Source organism: Diadema setosum, chromosome 8, assembly GCF_964275005.1.
Source record: "Diadema setosum chromosome 8, eeDiaSeto1, whole genome shotgun sequence".
Lineage (NCBI taxonomy): Eukaryota > Metazoa > Echinodermata > Echinoidea > Diadematoida > Diadematidae > Diadema > Diadema setosum.
The window spans coordinates 28,996,631-29,014,354 of NC_092692.1; the positions used below are offsets into that span (position 1 = coordinate 28,996,631).

Here is a 17,724-nt window from a genome sequence, read left to right on the forward strand (position 1 = left end):
ATTGCCCGAGCTATCATTGGGATTTAGTATTACTGTGAAGACGAGAGGCTAGGGAAAATATCTTACCTCTGCAGTTATGAAACTCGGTTTTAAAGTATTGTGATGGGAAAGCAGCATGTTTTGTTTTACATGCGAGCATTGTTGGCATAGCTTGAAATATTGGAAATGTTAAAACTCTGTGTTGTATCATCATAACTCCAGTGCGCTGTAAGCTGTTGCAGTTTGTGTGCTTACTTTGAGCCATGAAACAAATTAAACTTTACTGCCTTGAAGATTGGATTGCATTTGATACACAGAGGATCTGTTGAATGTAATCATGCAAAGCGCTGCCGATTGTCACACAGCCTCAAGATATATCTGTTCATGACCGATATTCTTCTCTCTACAGATCTTTTTCTCTTACATTCGTATCTTGATGTCGTTTTTCTTTCATCCCGTTCCATGCAGAGCGGCATAGACGTCCTCAAGAAGAATTCTCACAGCCAAACAGCCTTAGACATCGTCAACAAATTCACGCCCACGAGGGCAGCACAGGATATCAAGCAGATATTGAGAGGTAAACACGACTTCAATCATGCTGTATCCATGTCTTCTCTCTTACTCTGATCTGTCTCTCCCTCTCTCTAATATACTCTCTGTCTATATCTCTCCCTCTTGTTTCACAGCAAATATTTGATTGAGGACTGGGGGGAGGGGGAGGGAGGGAGGGGCAGGTTCAGTCGTAATGTGATGAACAGACTCCATTCAAGCTCATCTAGTGAATTCATGTTGAAGTTTGGGGAAACATTAACTCGACTCCCAACACTCAACAAACTCGTGGGCCCAAACAAGAAGCAAAAAGAAGCAACAGCAAAAATGGCCTGGAGGTTTAAGCATTGGACGATGTTACCAGAAAATCATTCTACTCTGCTTGCTCAGAAACCACTAGGAAGTTTAAAGGGGAAACTTACTTATAGCATTCTATGTATGGATTCATGCAGAGATAGTACATGTAATACACATCATCAGTAAAGTTTGAGGAAATATGACAGATTTGAGCTTTCCAAAAGTGAGTGATATTTCCATCATAATGATAGATCACTTTATTTGGCACCCCTCAAAAGACATAGGAAATAACATTGTCCTAAACAGTCAGTACCAGGTTGAGGGGATGTATACTTATTATCAAAAAATGGCACATTGTTGAATGGCTCATATGTTTTCTTCTATCATCCCACTAGAGTGTGACATCACAGAAAGTCACAGCCTCCTTATCCAACTGTGATGGCACACTAATTTGACCAACACAGTTAAACTCAAGATTTTGAACTTATTTTCTTCAATATTGTGTTTAGTTGTCAGTAAGTCAGTCTTTATTAGTTTCTTGGCATTTCACTCTGAGATGAGCAAATTATGATGTAGAGCTCGTTTGAAAGTTGGATGGAAAAGGAATAAAAGGATAGCGGAGGAGGAGGGGGGGGGAGGGGAGGGAGTAGAATTGGAAAGGTGTTCTGTGTGCTTTTGATTTGGCTGTGCCTGTGACTTGTGAGTGTCAGGAATAAACACGGCTGGCAGGTTGGGCCCCTGAGGGGGTTGCATGGGAGACTCGCGCCCATCTACTTGTATACATTCAGCATGAAATGATGCACATTCTCTTCTCACTGGCTTTCTCTTTCCAACCTTTTGTATTCCTGTTCCTTACTTTCCCTCTTTCACACTCACACACACACACACACACACACACACACACACACACACACACACACACACCCACACTCTCTCTTTCTCTGTCTCTCTCTCTCCCCCTCCTCTTTCTCTCTCTAATGATTGTAATGCAGTTGTTCTACACAGAATGTTGTGCAAAGTTTGGCCAGAGAATTGCTCACTTTGCCTCAAGCAACCAAAGCAGCGGAGCACAATGTACGTGAATGTGTGTGTGTGTGTGTGTATTTGTGTCTCTTCCGCCCGCTCCCGATTATTGCCTCTCCCCCTCGCACGTGGGGGGCAAACATCTCTTTATCGCCCGATATGAAGCGAGCGGCATCTTCCCTCGCCGCGCTATTGACTCGCAAGTCTCCCTCGTCCGTGCGCTCATTCCGTTTTTAAGGCCCTGTTTAGACAGCCTGATGGATAAATGAAGAGATGGGTGGGGAGACAGATACTGACAAACAGACAGACATGAGACAGACAAACAGACAGAGACAAGACAGAATGGAGAGGACAGACAGATAACAGACAGACAGATGGACAGTGAAAGAGACGGAAGGGCGTGGCTTGATTCTTCTTCAACATCCAGAAATGATGGGGGAAAGTGGAGAAGGATAGATTCAGCCACTCCCTGTCAAGCTTGACTTTTGACTTCCTTGAATGGGCTCTGAGTGTTTTGGACAATACTTAACTTCTCTTTGAGATTGGTTTTCATGTTAAATCAACCAATCATGTCACTTACTGTTTAATCAAATAAGACCAGCTCATTGGCAACAACAAACTGGGATTTTCTCCCCTCTGTTTGATAGCCAATGTTGTGACAACTTCCCTGTTAACTTTGAATGGATGAAATTATGATTATATGGAGCACATGTAGCTTCTGAACAGGACTCCCTCCTTCCTTCCAGTTTGACAGTTTCCAACTAGAAAGGATTCACACTCTCAGGTTTTTGCCACTTTCTTTCAAATCTGGAATCTGGCAGTAGTGTCTTGTTTAGGTCTCATTTGAGAGACAGAAATACACTGTGTTTCCTTGGTGTCTTGCCTCAACAAGGTATCATGTATTTTCACTGCTTGTTACCCCCTTCTCTGGTCCTGTGCCCTTACTCGTTGAGGACGGACTGATTTTACTACAACACGCATTTCCCATAGATACCTGCCCTAGTATTCTCGGGACTCATCTTCAACTGGTTAATGCCTTCGACCTAGAGATTTAGCTCTTTGTATAGTTGATTGGGAAAAAACCACCATGAGCCATTCACATGGACTGCTGACCGCAACAGTGGGCATGTGTAACATTGTGATATATATGGCTCCATGGAAAGTCTATAAAAATGGATGATGGCTTACTTATCAGACTTTTGACCTCATGGTAAACCATATGCATGTAACCCTAGCTTAGAGGTCATATTTTTTTCATCCCCTGTAGTACGTCAGCATTTTAAGCACAATACCAATCCCACTGTGTTGGGTGTACATGTACATCAGCTAGTGCCAAGGTGGGGGGGGGGGGGTGGAAAACGGCAATGAATAATGAGAACTTAATGTCTGATTCATGTCACGACTTCCACATTCCCTTCTCTCAGTGGGACAATCTTATCTGCATTCGGAGGAGTACCTCATTGATAAGAAAGCTAGAATGGACACTTATGAAATGATCAAAGTCTACTAGGGGCATCAGCTGGGTCACTCACAAGACTCAAAAGTGACAGATCTCTAGTGCCATGTTGGGGTAAACATACAGAAATTATCCCTCCCCATTGATCACATTTTCTTTGCCATCAGGTGTGCCGATACAGCTCATGTGCACTGCGCAATTCCTTTGCCCAGGCAATATTTTTGTTAGTTCTAGTGAACTCTCCCTCCCCCCTTTCATGTGTAGAAACTGACTGTCCTTGCTTTCACATTTACCGAGAGTGCTTAATTTGAATGCTGAATTACCAACACGATTGCAATTACGATTCAAATCATCATTCGTTCATACGACTGAGGAAGGCTTCGCAGATTCTGTGGTTTTGAATTTCGGAGCAAGGAGGGAAGGTTTGGCTTCTTTCCAAGTTCCCATCAATTACTCTTGAGCTGTAAGTAGCGTGTGCTTTGACTGCAGTGCGAGCATTTTAGGAGCGCAGTCTTTCTGCAGAAATCATTGAAAGGTCACCGTAAGCTCTACCCCCAAAACATGATTGGAGACAGTTACGTTCACACGGTTATTTTGCTTCTTAAATCTGGCGAAACGTGAGTAGAGAACACATCTGGACCATCATTTGAAACACGATGGGAATTACGATTCAAATCACCCTCTGCAATTCCAGTTTGCGTTCACACGGCAAAAGAAGGTTGCTTTTATGATTTGAAACACAATCCTAGTGATGTGTCATTACAATCGTGTTTCAAATTAAGCACTCTTGAGTACTGTGAAAGCTGCAAGTGATACGTAGGTTCTACTGTGCAGCATCAGACATCCCCTCTCTCCCAATGTTGACAGTATCTGTTTGTGTGCCTCTTAAGTCTCCCTCAATCGAGCCCTTCACGAATAGTTGTAGAGGGCACGCACCTCAAAATTTCAGGTTTCCTCTATTGTCAGAGAAATTTCGTCATCTCATGATCAAGGTAACCAGACTTAAGCAAATCAATGAATTGAATTGCAAATTTTAGGAGATAGATGCAGTTTTGACATCAAAGACATCAGCTTTTGTTTACCAAAAGAATGTGTTGAATGGTTAAGCTTTTGTTTCTGGTTAATGTCGATTTCCAGGGGTACAGAATAAATATACATGCTTGGTCCCATGTAATGAAATTGATGTTTGATGTGAACATCCCATGAAACAATGAGACAATGCAGCCATTAAATGAAGTGATTATCTGGGCATTCAAGTTTCAGATCATTTGTCTAACTGGTAGCAGGACATTTACAATTGATAACCTTCAACATGATAGAATGCCTATAGCCCGTAATGTTTGGCCAACAATTAATATGATTACCAAACTTAAGTATTAGTCTTGCTTGCCAGACCCGTCAGTTCCTGCCCAATTTTCTGAGGAGATAGTATTGTGTATCGTGATGTTATGTATCAAATGTAAATTCAAACCACCAAAGTATTCTTCAGTGGCAGCTAAGATACTTTATGAATTGTCAAATGTTAGTTTTGAATGTTTTGGCATCTTTTTAGTCAAATTTAGGATGGAGGGACCACCATTGTGAGGTGTGATTTCCTAAGAACAGGACATTGGATATTTGATACGACTGACATATGAATTATTGTTTTTAAACACTGCAGTGGGTGAAGTCTACTTCCATCTCAAAGAAGTATTGATTCTCTTTATAGATATATAAATAGATAAGAAATGTCTGGGGTATAAATCATGTTAACTTTTAAGGTCAAAGGTCATGTATCTTTAGGGCTTAAAATGCAATTTTCAGTCACAAGTTTCGTCACACAGAGTCCTGTGGAAATATAATTTGATATGAAGGATGGGAAGGAATTTGGACATTACTTCTTTTTTTTTTTGCAATGACCATTGAAGATCAGTCCTCAAGGTCAAAGGTCATAATCGATGGACCACATTTCCCAAGTTCCCATAGGGCCGCACATGATGGTGCCATACCACTATCAATTGAGAAAATGGAGACATCCCAGTTGATTGTGAGTGGTGGTCAAATTAATCCAGTTTTCATTCTTTTTGTTAATTAGAAACTCGTCCATTAGACCTGAGCAGAATCATCTTTTAACGAGCTCATCCTATCTATCTGGCTATAGTCAAGGATATACTCGCCTCCCTGGTATAAGCGATGCATGCCCAGTTTGTGCATCTAGAGAGGATGGGAAGTGTGAAGGATGGCGTCTCTTTGGCTGGGGTTTTATGGCCAGTGTATGGCGGTTGTCATGGATATAGCTTGAGGTTGCCCGCTGCAGATACAGCCCATGAAATATAAAGTGCTGCAGTGCCACAGAGCTTGCTGTATGGGTCAGCGATGAGTTCTAGTATGTTTCCTGAAATGCAACCAGAATAATGCCTGGCTACATTCCTGCATGATATCATGAAGTGTGGCGTCAGAGGACTTTGAAGGAATTGTCTTCTAGAATGTTGTATTTTGTATTTAGCAAGTTTCTTAATTTTTAAGGTGCCATTTGATGTTTTACATGGCTATATATCCATGCAGTCTCATATCTGAAAATGTGAGAATTACTGCTTAATAATTGTTCATAGTAAGCTATATTCAAACTTAATGCCCTCTCCCTCTCTGTAGATCTCTTTTATTTAGTTTCTCTTCATCTTCTGGAAGTATTGCAAAGTGTGCGTGAATTTCTGTACTTTGCCTTTAATAATCAAAGTCTGAATGGTGCGCACAGCCAGAGTAGTCATAGTATTTTGATCAGGTTTTCATAGCTCACTAAATATTGAGCCATAGAGAGCACTTATTTTTTCCCCCATTGATTCAACTGAAAAGTGAGAAAGTTAATTATTACCCCCCTTCGCTCGAGAAAAAATGAAAGCATCAATTATTCATAGATAATCACGCTGACCTTGCAAAAGTGCAGTACAGACTGAATTTCATTATTTTTTTTTTTTTTTTTGATGCTCCCTGATAGAGCATCTGTTATGAAATCATTTTTGTTGGAGGAATATTCTTAATATCTGGAACATCAAATGATGAAGCTGTTAACATGAGCCAAAGTTTGCACCACAAAAAGGTGTTTCGCTAAGATATTTTTTATTTTGTTTAGGTGCTTTTTAGTGTTATTTTTCAGTGCAGATATCTTCATAACCTTAGTCCAGTACAAAGTTATGTAATTTCTGTCTGATTGAGGGTGCCACTGTGTAATCAAGGTATAAAATACTGTCATTTGGTATTAGGGGGCTAGAAGGGGCTTGGGATGTGCTCAATGTCTGACTTTCAATCGCTGATTTTTGCACAGAAACACTTAAAAAAAAATCAAATTTGTCATTGTCCTCTTGGTCAGAGTATTGGCTAAATTCTTTCATCTCCATGGGGAAAATTGTCTCACTTTACAGATTAAAATAAGATGATCAACAATAACATAGATGATGACTGGTGGGGGAGGGAACATACCGAATGTTCCACCCGAAGGGTTTGAAATGCTATGGAGGGGGGTTATAAGTCCCGAGAGGAAGTTGAGGGACTTATAGCCTCCTGAAATAGCATTTCAAACCCTGAGGGTGGAACCTTTGGTACATGTTCCCGACAACAAAAGTCATCATCTGTTATATTATAATGGTTAGTCAAATACATCAACATAAACCACCAGCACAACGCACTCGATCGCTTGCGCAGAGCCGCATTCACTGTGTGCGGGTCCTTCTGTCATTCGTTACGTGAAGATGTTTTTCCATGGGAGAACATTACAAAAATGTTTTCCCATGGGCGAACATAACCAGTGTTCCTCCATCACATGACTGTGTTTAGCCAATCACTAACCGGTATTTGACTAACCCATTTAATATAAGTGAATGTAACGTTTTCTGAATAGCAATTTGCAGGAGAAGGGGAAAGAAAACAATTGACACAGCATGCATCGTCTTTGTAGTCTGTCAGTTACACTACTGAATGCTGGCAACAGTAATTCGTCCATATTTTCACCATATTTACCTGTACCTGTTTTCCCCCTAAAATTAATATATGTACAAATTTTGTATAATGTCAGTGAACAGTGAAATTTCTGAGAATAAGTTTGATTTAATAGTTCTTGCGCTCTGTATTAATTTCATTTAGTAATTTCTGTTGCCCACTGTAATTTTTGCATTTTGCAAATATAGATGTCATTGCAACAGTGCGCAATGTCTGTTCAAGCATTCAATTGATGAAAGTACATTGTTTCTTAAACAACTGTCTTTGTCAGTTGATAACATTATCTTGAACACATGAGATGTTATTTTGCAACCGTGCCACCTAATGGAAAATAAATTTATTTCTAGGTGATAAGTCAATCTTTAAAGACACCCCCAAGAAAATAATAGTAAATATATGGAAAAAATGCAATACCCCAAACGTGTACAAAAGTTTTATTCTCCAAAGGGAATAATTCTGATCGCATTGACTTGTTGGAGGAAAGTTACGTCCATTTGACCTGGAATTGTTAGGAAATGAAAAATACCAGTTGGTGTAACAAAGACAGAGAAACAGAGGGAAATAAGAGATTACTTGTCTGTAAGAGTTAGTAGGTGATGAAGAAATGTTGAGTAAAATTTGATATATTTCAGCTGCAAGATAGAGATGTTGGGTGAAATTTGATTTATTTCTGCTACAGGATAGCAGTATTAGGTAAAGTTTGATATATTTCTGCCGCAAGACAGGCTTGCAATGGGATAAGAATTAAAGCAGCAAAGAAATTCCATCTAGACTTTCAGGGTCTTTATTTACATGAAGTATGCAGTTAGCAAATTAGTTTGAAATTGCCATCCATTCATACATTTTCTTATTTGTATCATCGAAAAAATTCCCAACACATCCACCGACACACTCTATCCAGTGCTCGCCCAACAAGTTGATGGGGGGGCCTCACGTAATTGCCGCAGTAATACGAGCGCGATTTTCCACGTCACTGCAGGCTCGAAACGGTGTCCCCGACGTGGGAAACACTTTGACATTTTGTTTATCACGACATGAATGTCTTCGGTAATTGGCATCCAACCTGCTCTTGCCGTTCTCCGGATTGCCATTCGGACTAATATCAGCTCACTTACTACTGGTTAGCGAGCTGATCGCCAGCCCCTCGACAGGTTTATGGTAGTCTACGGTTTCAGACTCCTTTTAACTTCATTATCCCTTAAGGAGAATGTCTGGCAGCAAGAGTCTGAATCATTTAAGACTGATTGGATGGCTTCCCCCAAAACTGCCATCAGATTTGCTTCGATTTGAATTTTTGTCCTTAGCTAGTTTATCTGAAGCATGTATCCTGCCATATATTTAGTTTTCATTTTGTGTGTGTGTGTGTATGTGTGTTGGAATAAGTTTCCTCATTTTATTTCATGAACAGAATGAATGCATTTCTGAGGAAGATCTCTTGGATAATGGCGTTATGTCATTCAACTTTATTCATATTTAATAAAAAGAAGTAGCAGAGTGTGTATTAGTTTGTTGAGAAGAATATATGACTGAAAGAGATCTCCTATTCTATTATTTTCATCTTGTCCTTATCTCAATAATACACATAAACTGTTTTATTGTGTGCAATGGAAAGTTATCATACTGCATGAAGGATATTCATATCTGCATTCCTGTATATTCAATTGATATCTACAAATTATAAATCTATATACATATATACATATAGATTCGTATTCATGTTTACTCATAATCATGCAAAATATATTGCCATTAATTTATTTGCGAGGGGTTTCATTCATTCTTTTGAATAACATCTAGCAGCTGATTCGAAAACCAGCTCATCCTCATTGAACAAACATCATTGGAAAAATTGATTTGTGTGCATGCATGTGGCATAGATCATCATGCGGAGTGTTAAACTGTGACATCAAGGTGTTTTTTCATCACGGCCTCAGAGATCCTTCAGGAGGAATATTAATGGGAATGAACAATTGAATTAGATGTAATTAATTTGATTTTTATGAGTCACATGCCTGGCATACATCACAGTGGCGATATTGAAATTGTTGTTGTTTCGGTGTTAACGGAATGGATCATTCCTATTTCTATCTAGTGGTCTAACCCGTTTTTTTTTTTTTCGGGGGGGGGGGGGCATGTGTGCGTTATAGAACATAACTCATTTGCGAATTGTAGTCACTGAGGTTTTCCTAAATTCATGGTTTAACCTATAGTTTCCAAGCTAGTTACATGACTGCTTAACTGTAGGGGTCACATAACCTGTTTCCTATACAATGGCCATTTTATGCTGGTTTAGCTGTATGCGATCATGACATGTACTCAGTTAAGATATCTTTATGAGCATTACGCTTTATTTGTTTGGCGTGATGCACCATAAACGTGGATTAGATTGCAGTTGGGAAATTTCATGAAGTGTGCTATGCTAAACTGTCCCTAAAATAACAAAATGAATGTATGTTTTAAGATGTTATACATGTAGTTTCATGAGAGCACCCTCATTAACAAAATCAAAGGCAAGTCCTGTTAAGTGCAATTGGTCAAGTGGCAAAAATTGATCATGCAAAACCTCCACTTCTGTGGTAAAAGTTAAAATGGAAAGGTAAAATTCAGTTTTATTGTAATGAAGGGAAATTATCACAGGAGGAGCAGATCAATGCATAACTCCGAAATTTTCTCATTTTTGTAACTACAGAGGCAATAGGTGGCTTCCAGGCACGAGCAATAAAGGACTACTCGCGAATCCACGACCGGTCGGCGATTTCTTTCAAGGCGGGCGATATTCTAACGGTAAGTATACCCCCAGTCGGTGACAGACCCGACCTCCAATAATACAGGTTATGTATTCAAACAGTGCCGAGAATAGTTTTGCAGAAGAAAACTGGCCGTCTCTTTTTTTTTTTTTTTGGAGGCATTTTCAGAATCTAGTTCAGTGGATTATTTGTACTGCTGAGATGACTAGCTGTGTGTGTGTTTAGTGCGGCAACCATCCGTCAGGGCAGAGATGTTTTTTGACAAATAATCAGTACTCTTCAAACATACAAAAAATGACAAATCAGCCTTTTTTCAGTCCTGTGTTTTTGCACACTATGATATATTTGTTATTGTAACCTTATTGCAGAGTACAGGTCTCAGAAATGTAGCTAAGAAATTTGACAGACCTCTCCACTTTTTATCCTATTACAAGAAATATGTAGCCATCATGATAATATGCAATCTTTTAACATCATCACAAACTCTTTTATTCAAATAAATGAATTCTTGACACTCTCAGACACTCTTCATTCAAACTTTGTATCTTTTAACAATGATAAAATTGCATCTATTGATTTGTTGAAGAGTGCATTAGTATTTTGCCATTCAATCATATAATCTTTGGTAAATGTACTTAGCTTTTAATCTTTAAAGAAATGAAAGAAAAAAAATGAGGAGAGCATTTATTGAACTGTGATACAGAGTGGCTATTAAGATAAAGTAAGATTGCGTCATGGAAAGCTGAGTGCGGGATGATTTGAACAGGTGTCTTTGCTCATAAAATAATGCCCTGGATTTGTGTAAGTTCCTGCTTCCTACAAGGAAACACCTGTCTTTCATGTGGTGCCACTTCTGTTTTTGTTATTGTAGTAATCTAACAAATGCAATAGCGCCACCTTGTGGCCAGACAGGTGTGTAATTTGTTAGGTTCAAAACTTTTTTGCTCATCATGAAAAAGGCACCAAGCATTACAGAGCAATAGATCAGAAATTAATGCGATGTGCTCTTTATGCCTTCTGCTGTCCAATTGGTTATATTTTGTAAGTCATTCTCTGCAGCAATAATCTGTAGTTTCCTGTACTGTGTTACCTCCAGTCTCAAGCTTGGCAGATCTGATCATCCCCACTGTATTAGCACTGCAGTTAATTAAAGGCAAAAAAGCACCACTAATCATGGTTATCTGTTTGACCAGTTTAGCACCCTCATGTGGTGGACTCAGATGTGAATTGATTGTGGTTTTTAAAAGCATGCATACAACTCACCCAGGACCTGGGCCCCATTTCATTAAAAGTTGATATGATAGCAACTCTTGCTAGTGGCAATCGTCATGGTAATGACAAGAATCCTGCTTCCTGATTGGCTGTTGCTGTGGGAAGTTGCCATTCCAGCAATAATTGCTATCCTAACATCTTTTATGAAATGGGGCCCTGGTCAGATACAGATTTGTGTATAAATAGATATAAGAAATAAAAACAAAGCGAAACAATTAAAAGATTTCCAAAATGAGAATGATCTTTACTGTGAATTGGGCAGTCAGAACTAATAAAATTGAATCATTGCAATAGCAAATACTAAAAAAGGAAGTGAAATTGATCTTCACCTGATTGAAATCTGGCTTTCAGGACTAACTAACCAACTTGTTATGAATTCATAGTTTCTTTTTTGAATGCACCAAGACATTCTCATGATATTTAGGTTTCTTTTTTTGTCATGTTTGTTTTTTGTTGTTGTTATTTGGGTTACCTTTTTTTTCATTAACTGACATTCCGTAACCATGGTTTCCTTCCAGGTCCTCGAAAGGAATCCCGACGGGCGATGGAAGGGATCCATCATGCGCGGTGCCGTGGAGTCGATAGGATACTTCCCGGGTGACTACGTGCAGCTCATCAGTAGGCCGCCCTCTGGAGGTGAGTGGTCTGAAAGAAAAGAAGAAGAAGTTTTTGAGTAAACATGAACTGTGTGCATTATGACAGATATTCATGCCCCCTTTCTCACGCACACACCCAGGCATGTGCGCTTCCCTGACTGGAACCGACGTATCATAGTTTGTGAGAGACCAGCCATCCACCTCAGTGAACTTATCTCTTGATGGATGGGTGTGTCAGGTAGTGGTGAAGTTGTCTCGATTGTTGGCATTGTTTGCTGCCCTCTGTGAATGGAAAGTGAAGATGAACGATGCCGTGTCAAATAATGTTAAACAAAATATGAAATGTCAGTGGTGTTGTCAAATAATTGCCTTTGTATATTCAGGGGAAAAGTATTTTTATGGCATTGTGCTGGAAGAAATCTTTTCCTGTCTGCATTAAATGCTTTTGGTTTGTTTATTTGTTTGTATTTGTATTTGTTGTTGTTGTTGTTGCTGCTGCTGCTGTTGTTTTATTTGTTATTGTTGTTGAGTGTGTGTTTCATGGCTCATATGAGCCAAAATTTGGCTGTCTTTGATCACCCACCAGAGCTTAGTTTGTGAAGTATGAAAGTGTCTTGATGGCCGAAGAGAAGGGGTCAGTCATGAATGGGTGACACCAAGATGACCCATACATTGACCCTTGGACTTGTGACCACACGACATGAAACCAGCTCTTGATGTAGAACAAAACATTTTGAGAAATATCACACTCTTTCTGTAATCTCATGTCAATGCATATATTTCATTTTTCAAGAGTTAGCAAACAAATCTTCTAGAAAGTCTATAGGTGTTTACATCAGATGTTTTGAAGAAGGCTTTAAATAGTCTGTGTTTGAGTGCGACTGAGTTCAACTGCAAGACACACTTCAGGTATTGGAGATTAAAACTAGGGCTAGCTCTCAGTGCTTACGTCTATGGCTGCTTCAGCTGTGGAACAACATAAACAGTGAAAGAGAAAGGGGAAGAAAAAATGTCCAGGAAGACCTGAAATATTCTACATTCAAGTCTGATTGAGTTCTATATCAAATGTCATACTCTTCAGTAATTGGAGATTAGTTTAGAAACCTTTGCCAAATTTCCCATGGAGAAGGAAAAGTCGTATCAGGATGTTATGATAGCGGTGGAACACACTGTCTGCGGAACGTTGGCACTTACAGCTGTCACTCTGTCGTACAATCACATGGATGAACTCCCCGGTCGTTTGCAGTTTGATTCTTCCGTTGGTTTGTCTGTCGAGGAGGAGGAGGAGGTCCCAGTCATTGTAGCCTTTAGTGCCAGCTGTTTGCTCAGAGTTCTTGCGGACAATGTGCTCAGTCAAATGTTACGCCTCAGCGCGCCCTCAGTGGCTATGTTCAAGGCCGGCGAGAAATGGCATTGTTTCAGAGCGATAGGTGTAAACCCAGTCAGCCTTTACACTTCATACAGCTCTCTTTGGTCTCAACTTCTCTCTCTCTTTTACAATGTATTTTTGCTCCCTCTCTCAAAACCAATCCAAAAGCGTGAAGTGAGGCTCCGTGTATTTTTGCAAGTCTGCCAGTTATGACACTTGACGCCACCACTCTGGGGCTGAATATAATCAAAACTAACCAGCCAGCTACATAATTACTGAGTACAGTCGATTCCCGTTGATTTTTGCGCTTATCAGTTTTGAGAGGCAGTTTGTGCTAGGCTTGAGGAAACGGGGAAAGCTTTTCCTGCTGATTTGACCATCGACACGCTCCAGGAATGTGAGATATGCAGATTATTATGTGACTTCTGCTCAAAGGGAGACAGACATATCTGGATTGTTATAGGACATCACTTAGAGGATTTTCTGTTGAGGGTGGGAGAGGATTTGTGCCAAAGAAGTAAGTTGCTTCGTCCCTCTCTTGTTGTGTCTGAGTGGCAGATGGCCCCTACCACATGTTGCTGCAACTGTTTTACTCCACAAATCAAGCTTGCCCTCACCGCAACAGTGGAATTACTGATAGCAAAACTGATATTGTGCTTGCAGTGATTTTTTTTTTCCCCTTGTCATTATCCATTGTGTCTCTCACTCTATGTGTTGTAGTGATACAAAACTGCAGAAGCCATATTGCATTCTGGTATTCTCTCTCATATGATTCTGTACAGAAATAGACAGTTGCAGCTCTGTGCTACTAGCCTCGGTACATTCGTACTGCAATTAACAGCCCACCCCCCCCCCCCTTTTCCTACCCTGCCTGGTGTGAAATTTGCCCAAGGCTCATTAACTCTTGTTAACAACCATTGATCACTTGACTGTAGACAACTTCAGTGGCATTTCACATTCATCAACTTTTCAACACTTAGGTGAAGAACCCCAATGCAATGCAATACTGACACCTATTCAAATCTAAGTTTGTTCCTCCAATTTTAGTGTGTGAATCAATGTGTAATGTTTATTGAAATGATTGTATTTTATGAAACCCTTGACTTACAAGTGATTTTCCATCTCATTCTCTTATATTTATGGACTTTTCTTTTTTTGGGCAAGTAAAATTCATGGTTGGGCAGGTGTTCTGCAACAATTTGAAAAGTCTGCTTGCCCAACCGGGCAAGTGGCTTTTTGAAAAAGAAAGTTATGAAGCACCCTGCATATAGCTCAGATCAGTTTAACTGGAAATGTGCATTTGCACGGGGTAACATCGTGCTGCTTTGTTGTAAGTCCATGCCTTGCCACGCTGCTGTATCAGTGGAGGGCAGACTACTTGATGTAGCACGCAGGCGGAGAAGCGATCCCTCATCAGCTAGCTAACATATCGTAAATTTAGCCTGTTGTGTGATGACAGTTACCACCTGCTGTGAAATAGGCATTTATTTTTTTCTCTCTCTCTTTCTCTCTCTCTCTCTCTTTCTTCGTAAATCAACAGTCAGGTGAGAATTGATATGTGCGGTATTCTGTCTCCCCGTGGGATGACATCGGTCCAGAGTTATTGTCGTGCGTAGCAGTAAGCGTTATATCACGAACTCGCCTCTGCGCACGCTGCCCAGGTGTTCTTTGTGTCTCGGAGAGCAACATGTGAGAGGTAGAGAGGGAGGGAGAGAGAAAGATATTAAAAAGGGATCGTACAGTTTTGGTTGAGACCTAATTGCAGGTTTCTAACATTTTTTGGTGAGATTATGAGAAACCTCGTATGAAATATGAAAGAGCATGTAATTTTATGAGGAATTCAATTTTTATTTGATGAAAATTGGTTTTGAAATGGCTGAGATATCCAAAAAAAAGCGATTCTAATAAAGTGTGGGACCCACACTTTATTACGATCGCTTTGTTTCCTTTGTTTTTGGATGTTTCAGTCATTCCAAGCTTGATTTTCATCAAATAAACTTTGAATTCCTCTTAAAATGGTATACTCTGTACTATATCATAAGTGTTTTCTTGGTATCTCGCAAAAAAAAAAAATTAAAGCCCAATTCTCATCTCCACCAATATTGTACCATCCCTTTAAGATAGAGTGAGGGAGAGAGAAAGAGAGAGAGAGAGAGAGAGGAAGGAAGACTTATAAACACTGAAATGTTTTAGATTGGTTTTCTTTTTTCGCATGGCAAGAGCCCCAGACGCAATTCAGTTCAATTCAAATCAAATTCTATTTCCGAAGTCATAAATTCTATCAGACACTACAATTTGCACCAAATCAATGTAGTACAAAATAGATAAACATATATATAAAAGGAGAGGACAAAATGAGCAATTGCATAAAAAAAAACTATATGAATCTATTTGTTCAAAATCATTGTTGTCAGAAAAGAGAGGCCCACATAAAAGACAAGCTTGTAGAGATGTAGGTCACTCAATAAATTGAACTTACAAAAAAAAGAGAAAGATGTAACTCACACACACACACACACACACACACACACACACACACACACACACACACAGGCATACAAATGATTGGGGAAACAAAGACAGAGACAGGACAGGACAGCAAGAAACATTGGGAAGGGGCAGTTAGAGAGTCAGCCCGTTTCATAAAACTTGTTTGTCAATAACAAGTTGTGATAGTTGTTAAAAGCCACTGAAATTCTTGCATGTGATTGGCTGAGAGTAAATTTGTCATAGAAATGTGGTAGTTGTTACTGATAACAAGTTTGATGAAATGGGGGGGGGGGGCCTAGTCTGCACATCAATTCAAAATTTTGAAATATCTGTCTCACAGTGTCAAATAAAACCTTACTCAGTAAAAACAATTTCATGGAACTGATTAACAGATTTTTATTGTTTTTCAATCCTTTTTTTTTTAAGGTTGGAACTGTAGCCAAAATATTTTTTCTTTACATTTGTTTTTGATAGTAGGAAATCATTTTTCAGCATAAACGCATATTAACTGGTTGATTAAAATATGCAAAATTTATGCTTACATAGGTATCAAAGGTTGTTCCTGAAAACCAGCAACTTGCCTCACATAGCAACAAATCGTTTAAATGCAAACTGGATACTAAGTATCAAAACTCCCTTACGACACGTGGACTGAAAAGCTCAATATTATGTCATCAGGGTAAAAACGCCCATAAATTTATGAATATATATTAGTGTGTATCACCCATTTCATTGCACAACCAACTTCCACATACGTTATATGCATACCAAGAATAGTTTGTATGACATTTAGTACCTGTAACTACAAGCTGTGTGCTCTGTAGCAAAAGGGGGCAGTTGAATCATCGACATTTCTGTGATCTGGAGTGGATGACCTTTGAGCCTTGAAGTATCAGCTGTGTCCCAAATTAATCAATATTTATGTTCATTCCACAGACAGAGGGTCGCCATTGGCTTTGTCAGAAGTGTAGAAGTAGCACACACACACACACACACACACACACACACATGTGCATGCTTGCACCCACACCCAAGTAAATAAAAGCAAGTGACCTAGATATGCCAATATTTGTCTTAACCCGCAGAGTGCCACTGCTGTGCAAAATGCAATTGACATTGCATGCAACAACTTACCCATAGTATGTGAGAGTGAGAAAATGGTGCATGATTGAGAGAAACAAGTTTGTAGCAGATAGAGTACTTGACATGGTTCACATTCCTGTAGCATGAGTCTCTATCTAGGTGCGCTCACATTTGAGTCGGTGTAGTATCAAATACTGTGGTAATTTCGTGGCACCATTCTCATTGGCGAAAACACACATTTATAGATACCACGAAAATTCACTTGGTGCTGTTCTCATTTGCGAATTACCATTGTATTTCCAATGAGCACTGTACATGTGCGTATCTCGTATAAAGGGGGCAATGACAACACGAGTGTGTTGGGTCACATAATGAGAAATAAACCACTGTACGAGCTATACTAGGCCTACTTCATGACACAATTCACACCTAGATCTCACATTCATATTATGCACAGAGTTTGAATTGCAACACCAAATACCACAGTATTGTGCAATGTATTTCGTAGCGTATTTGCGTTCGAATGACAAATTACCACAGAAAATATTATGGTATTTAACCTTGAATGGGAATGCTTCTTCTGTCATAATGATGCACCACTTTGTCTTTGGTCAAACCCATGTTTGTTTGTTGTTGTTTTTTTATTAGATGCTATCAGTTTATTGTTTGAAAAATGATTCGGATCAAAAGCTTGAATGAAGTACGAAGTTGCCATGATTGTGGGAAGAAAATGTATCGGCTTCTAATAATTCACCACAGAAGCAAAAATCATGATGGAATTGTACCAATCCTACAGGTGCATCAAAAGTAGCCAGTGAGTCAGAAACCGGAAGAATCGGTAGGGAAGTTGGTTCCGAATGACCTATTTTTAGGATGCATCTCTGTTGGCAC

General features: G+C 39.5%; 1 protein-coding gene across 1 annotated transcript in view; it reads left to right on the top strand.

The window, feature by feature from the left end:
* Positions 1 to 17,724, top strand: part of LOC140232189 (uncharacterized) — a 162,926-nt gene that overhangs the window by 110,411 nt on the left and 34,791 nt on the right. Inside the window, exons 7-9 of the mRNA XM_072312327.1 lie at positions 448 to 556; positions 9,966 to 10,060; positions 11,814 to 11,931. Of these exons, the coding sequence (XP_072168428.1) occupies positions 448 to 556; positions 9,966 to 10,060; positions 11,814 to 11,931 (322 nt within the window). The remainder of the gene's footprint in view (positions 1 to 447; positions 557 to 9,965; positions 10,061 to 11,813; positions 11,932 to 17,724) is intronic.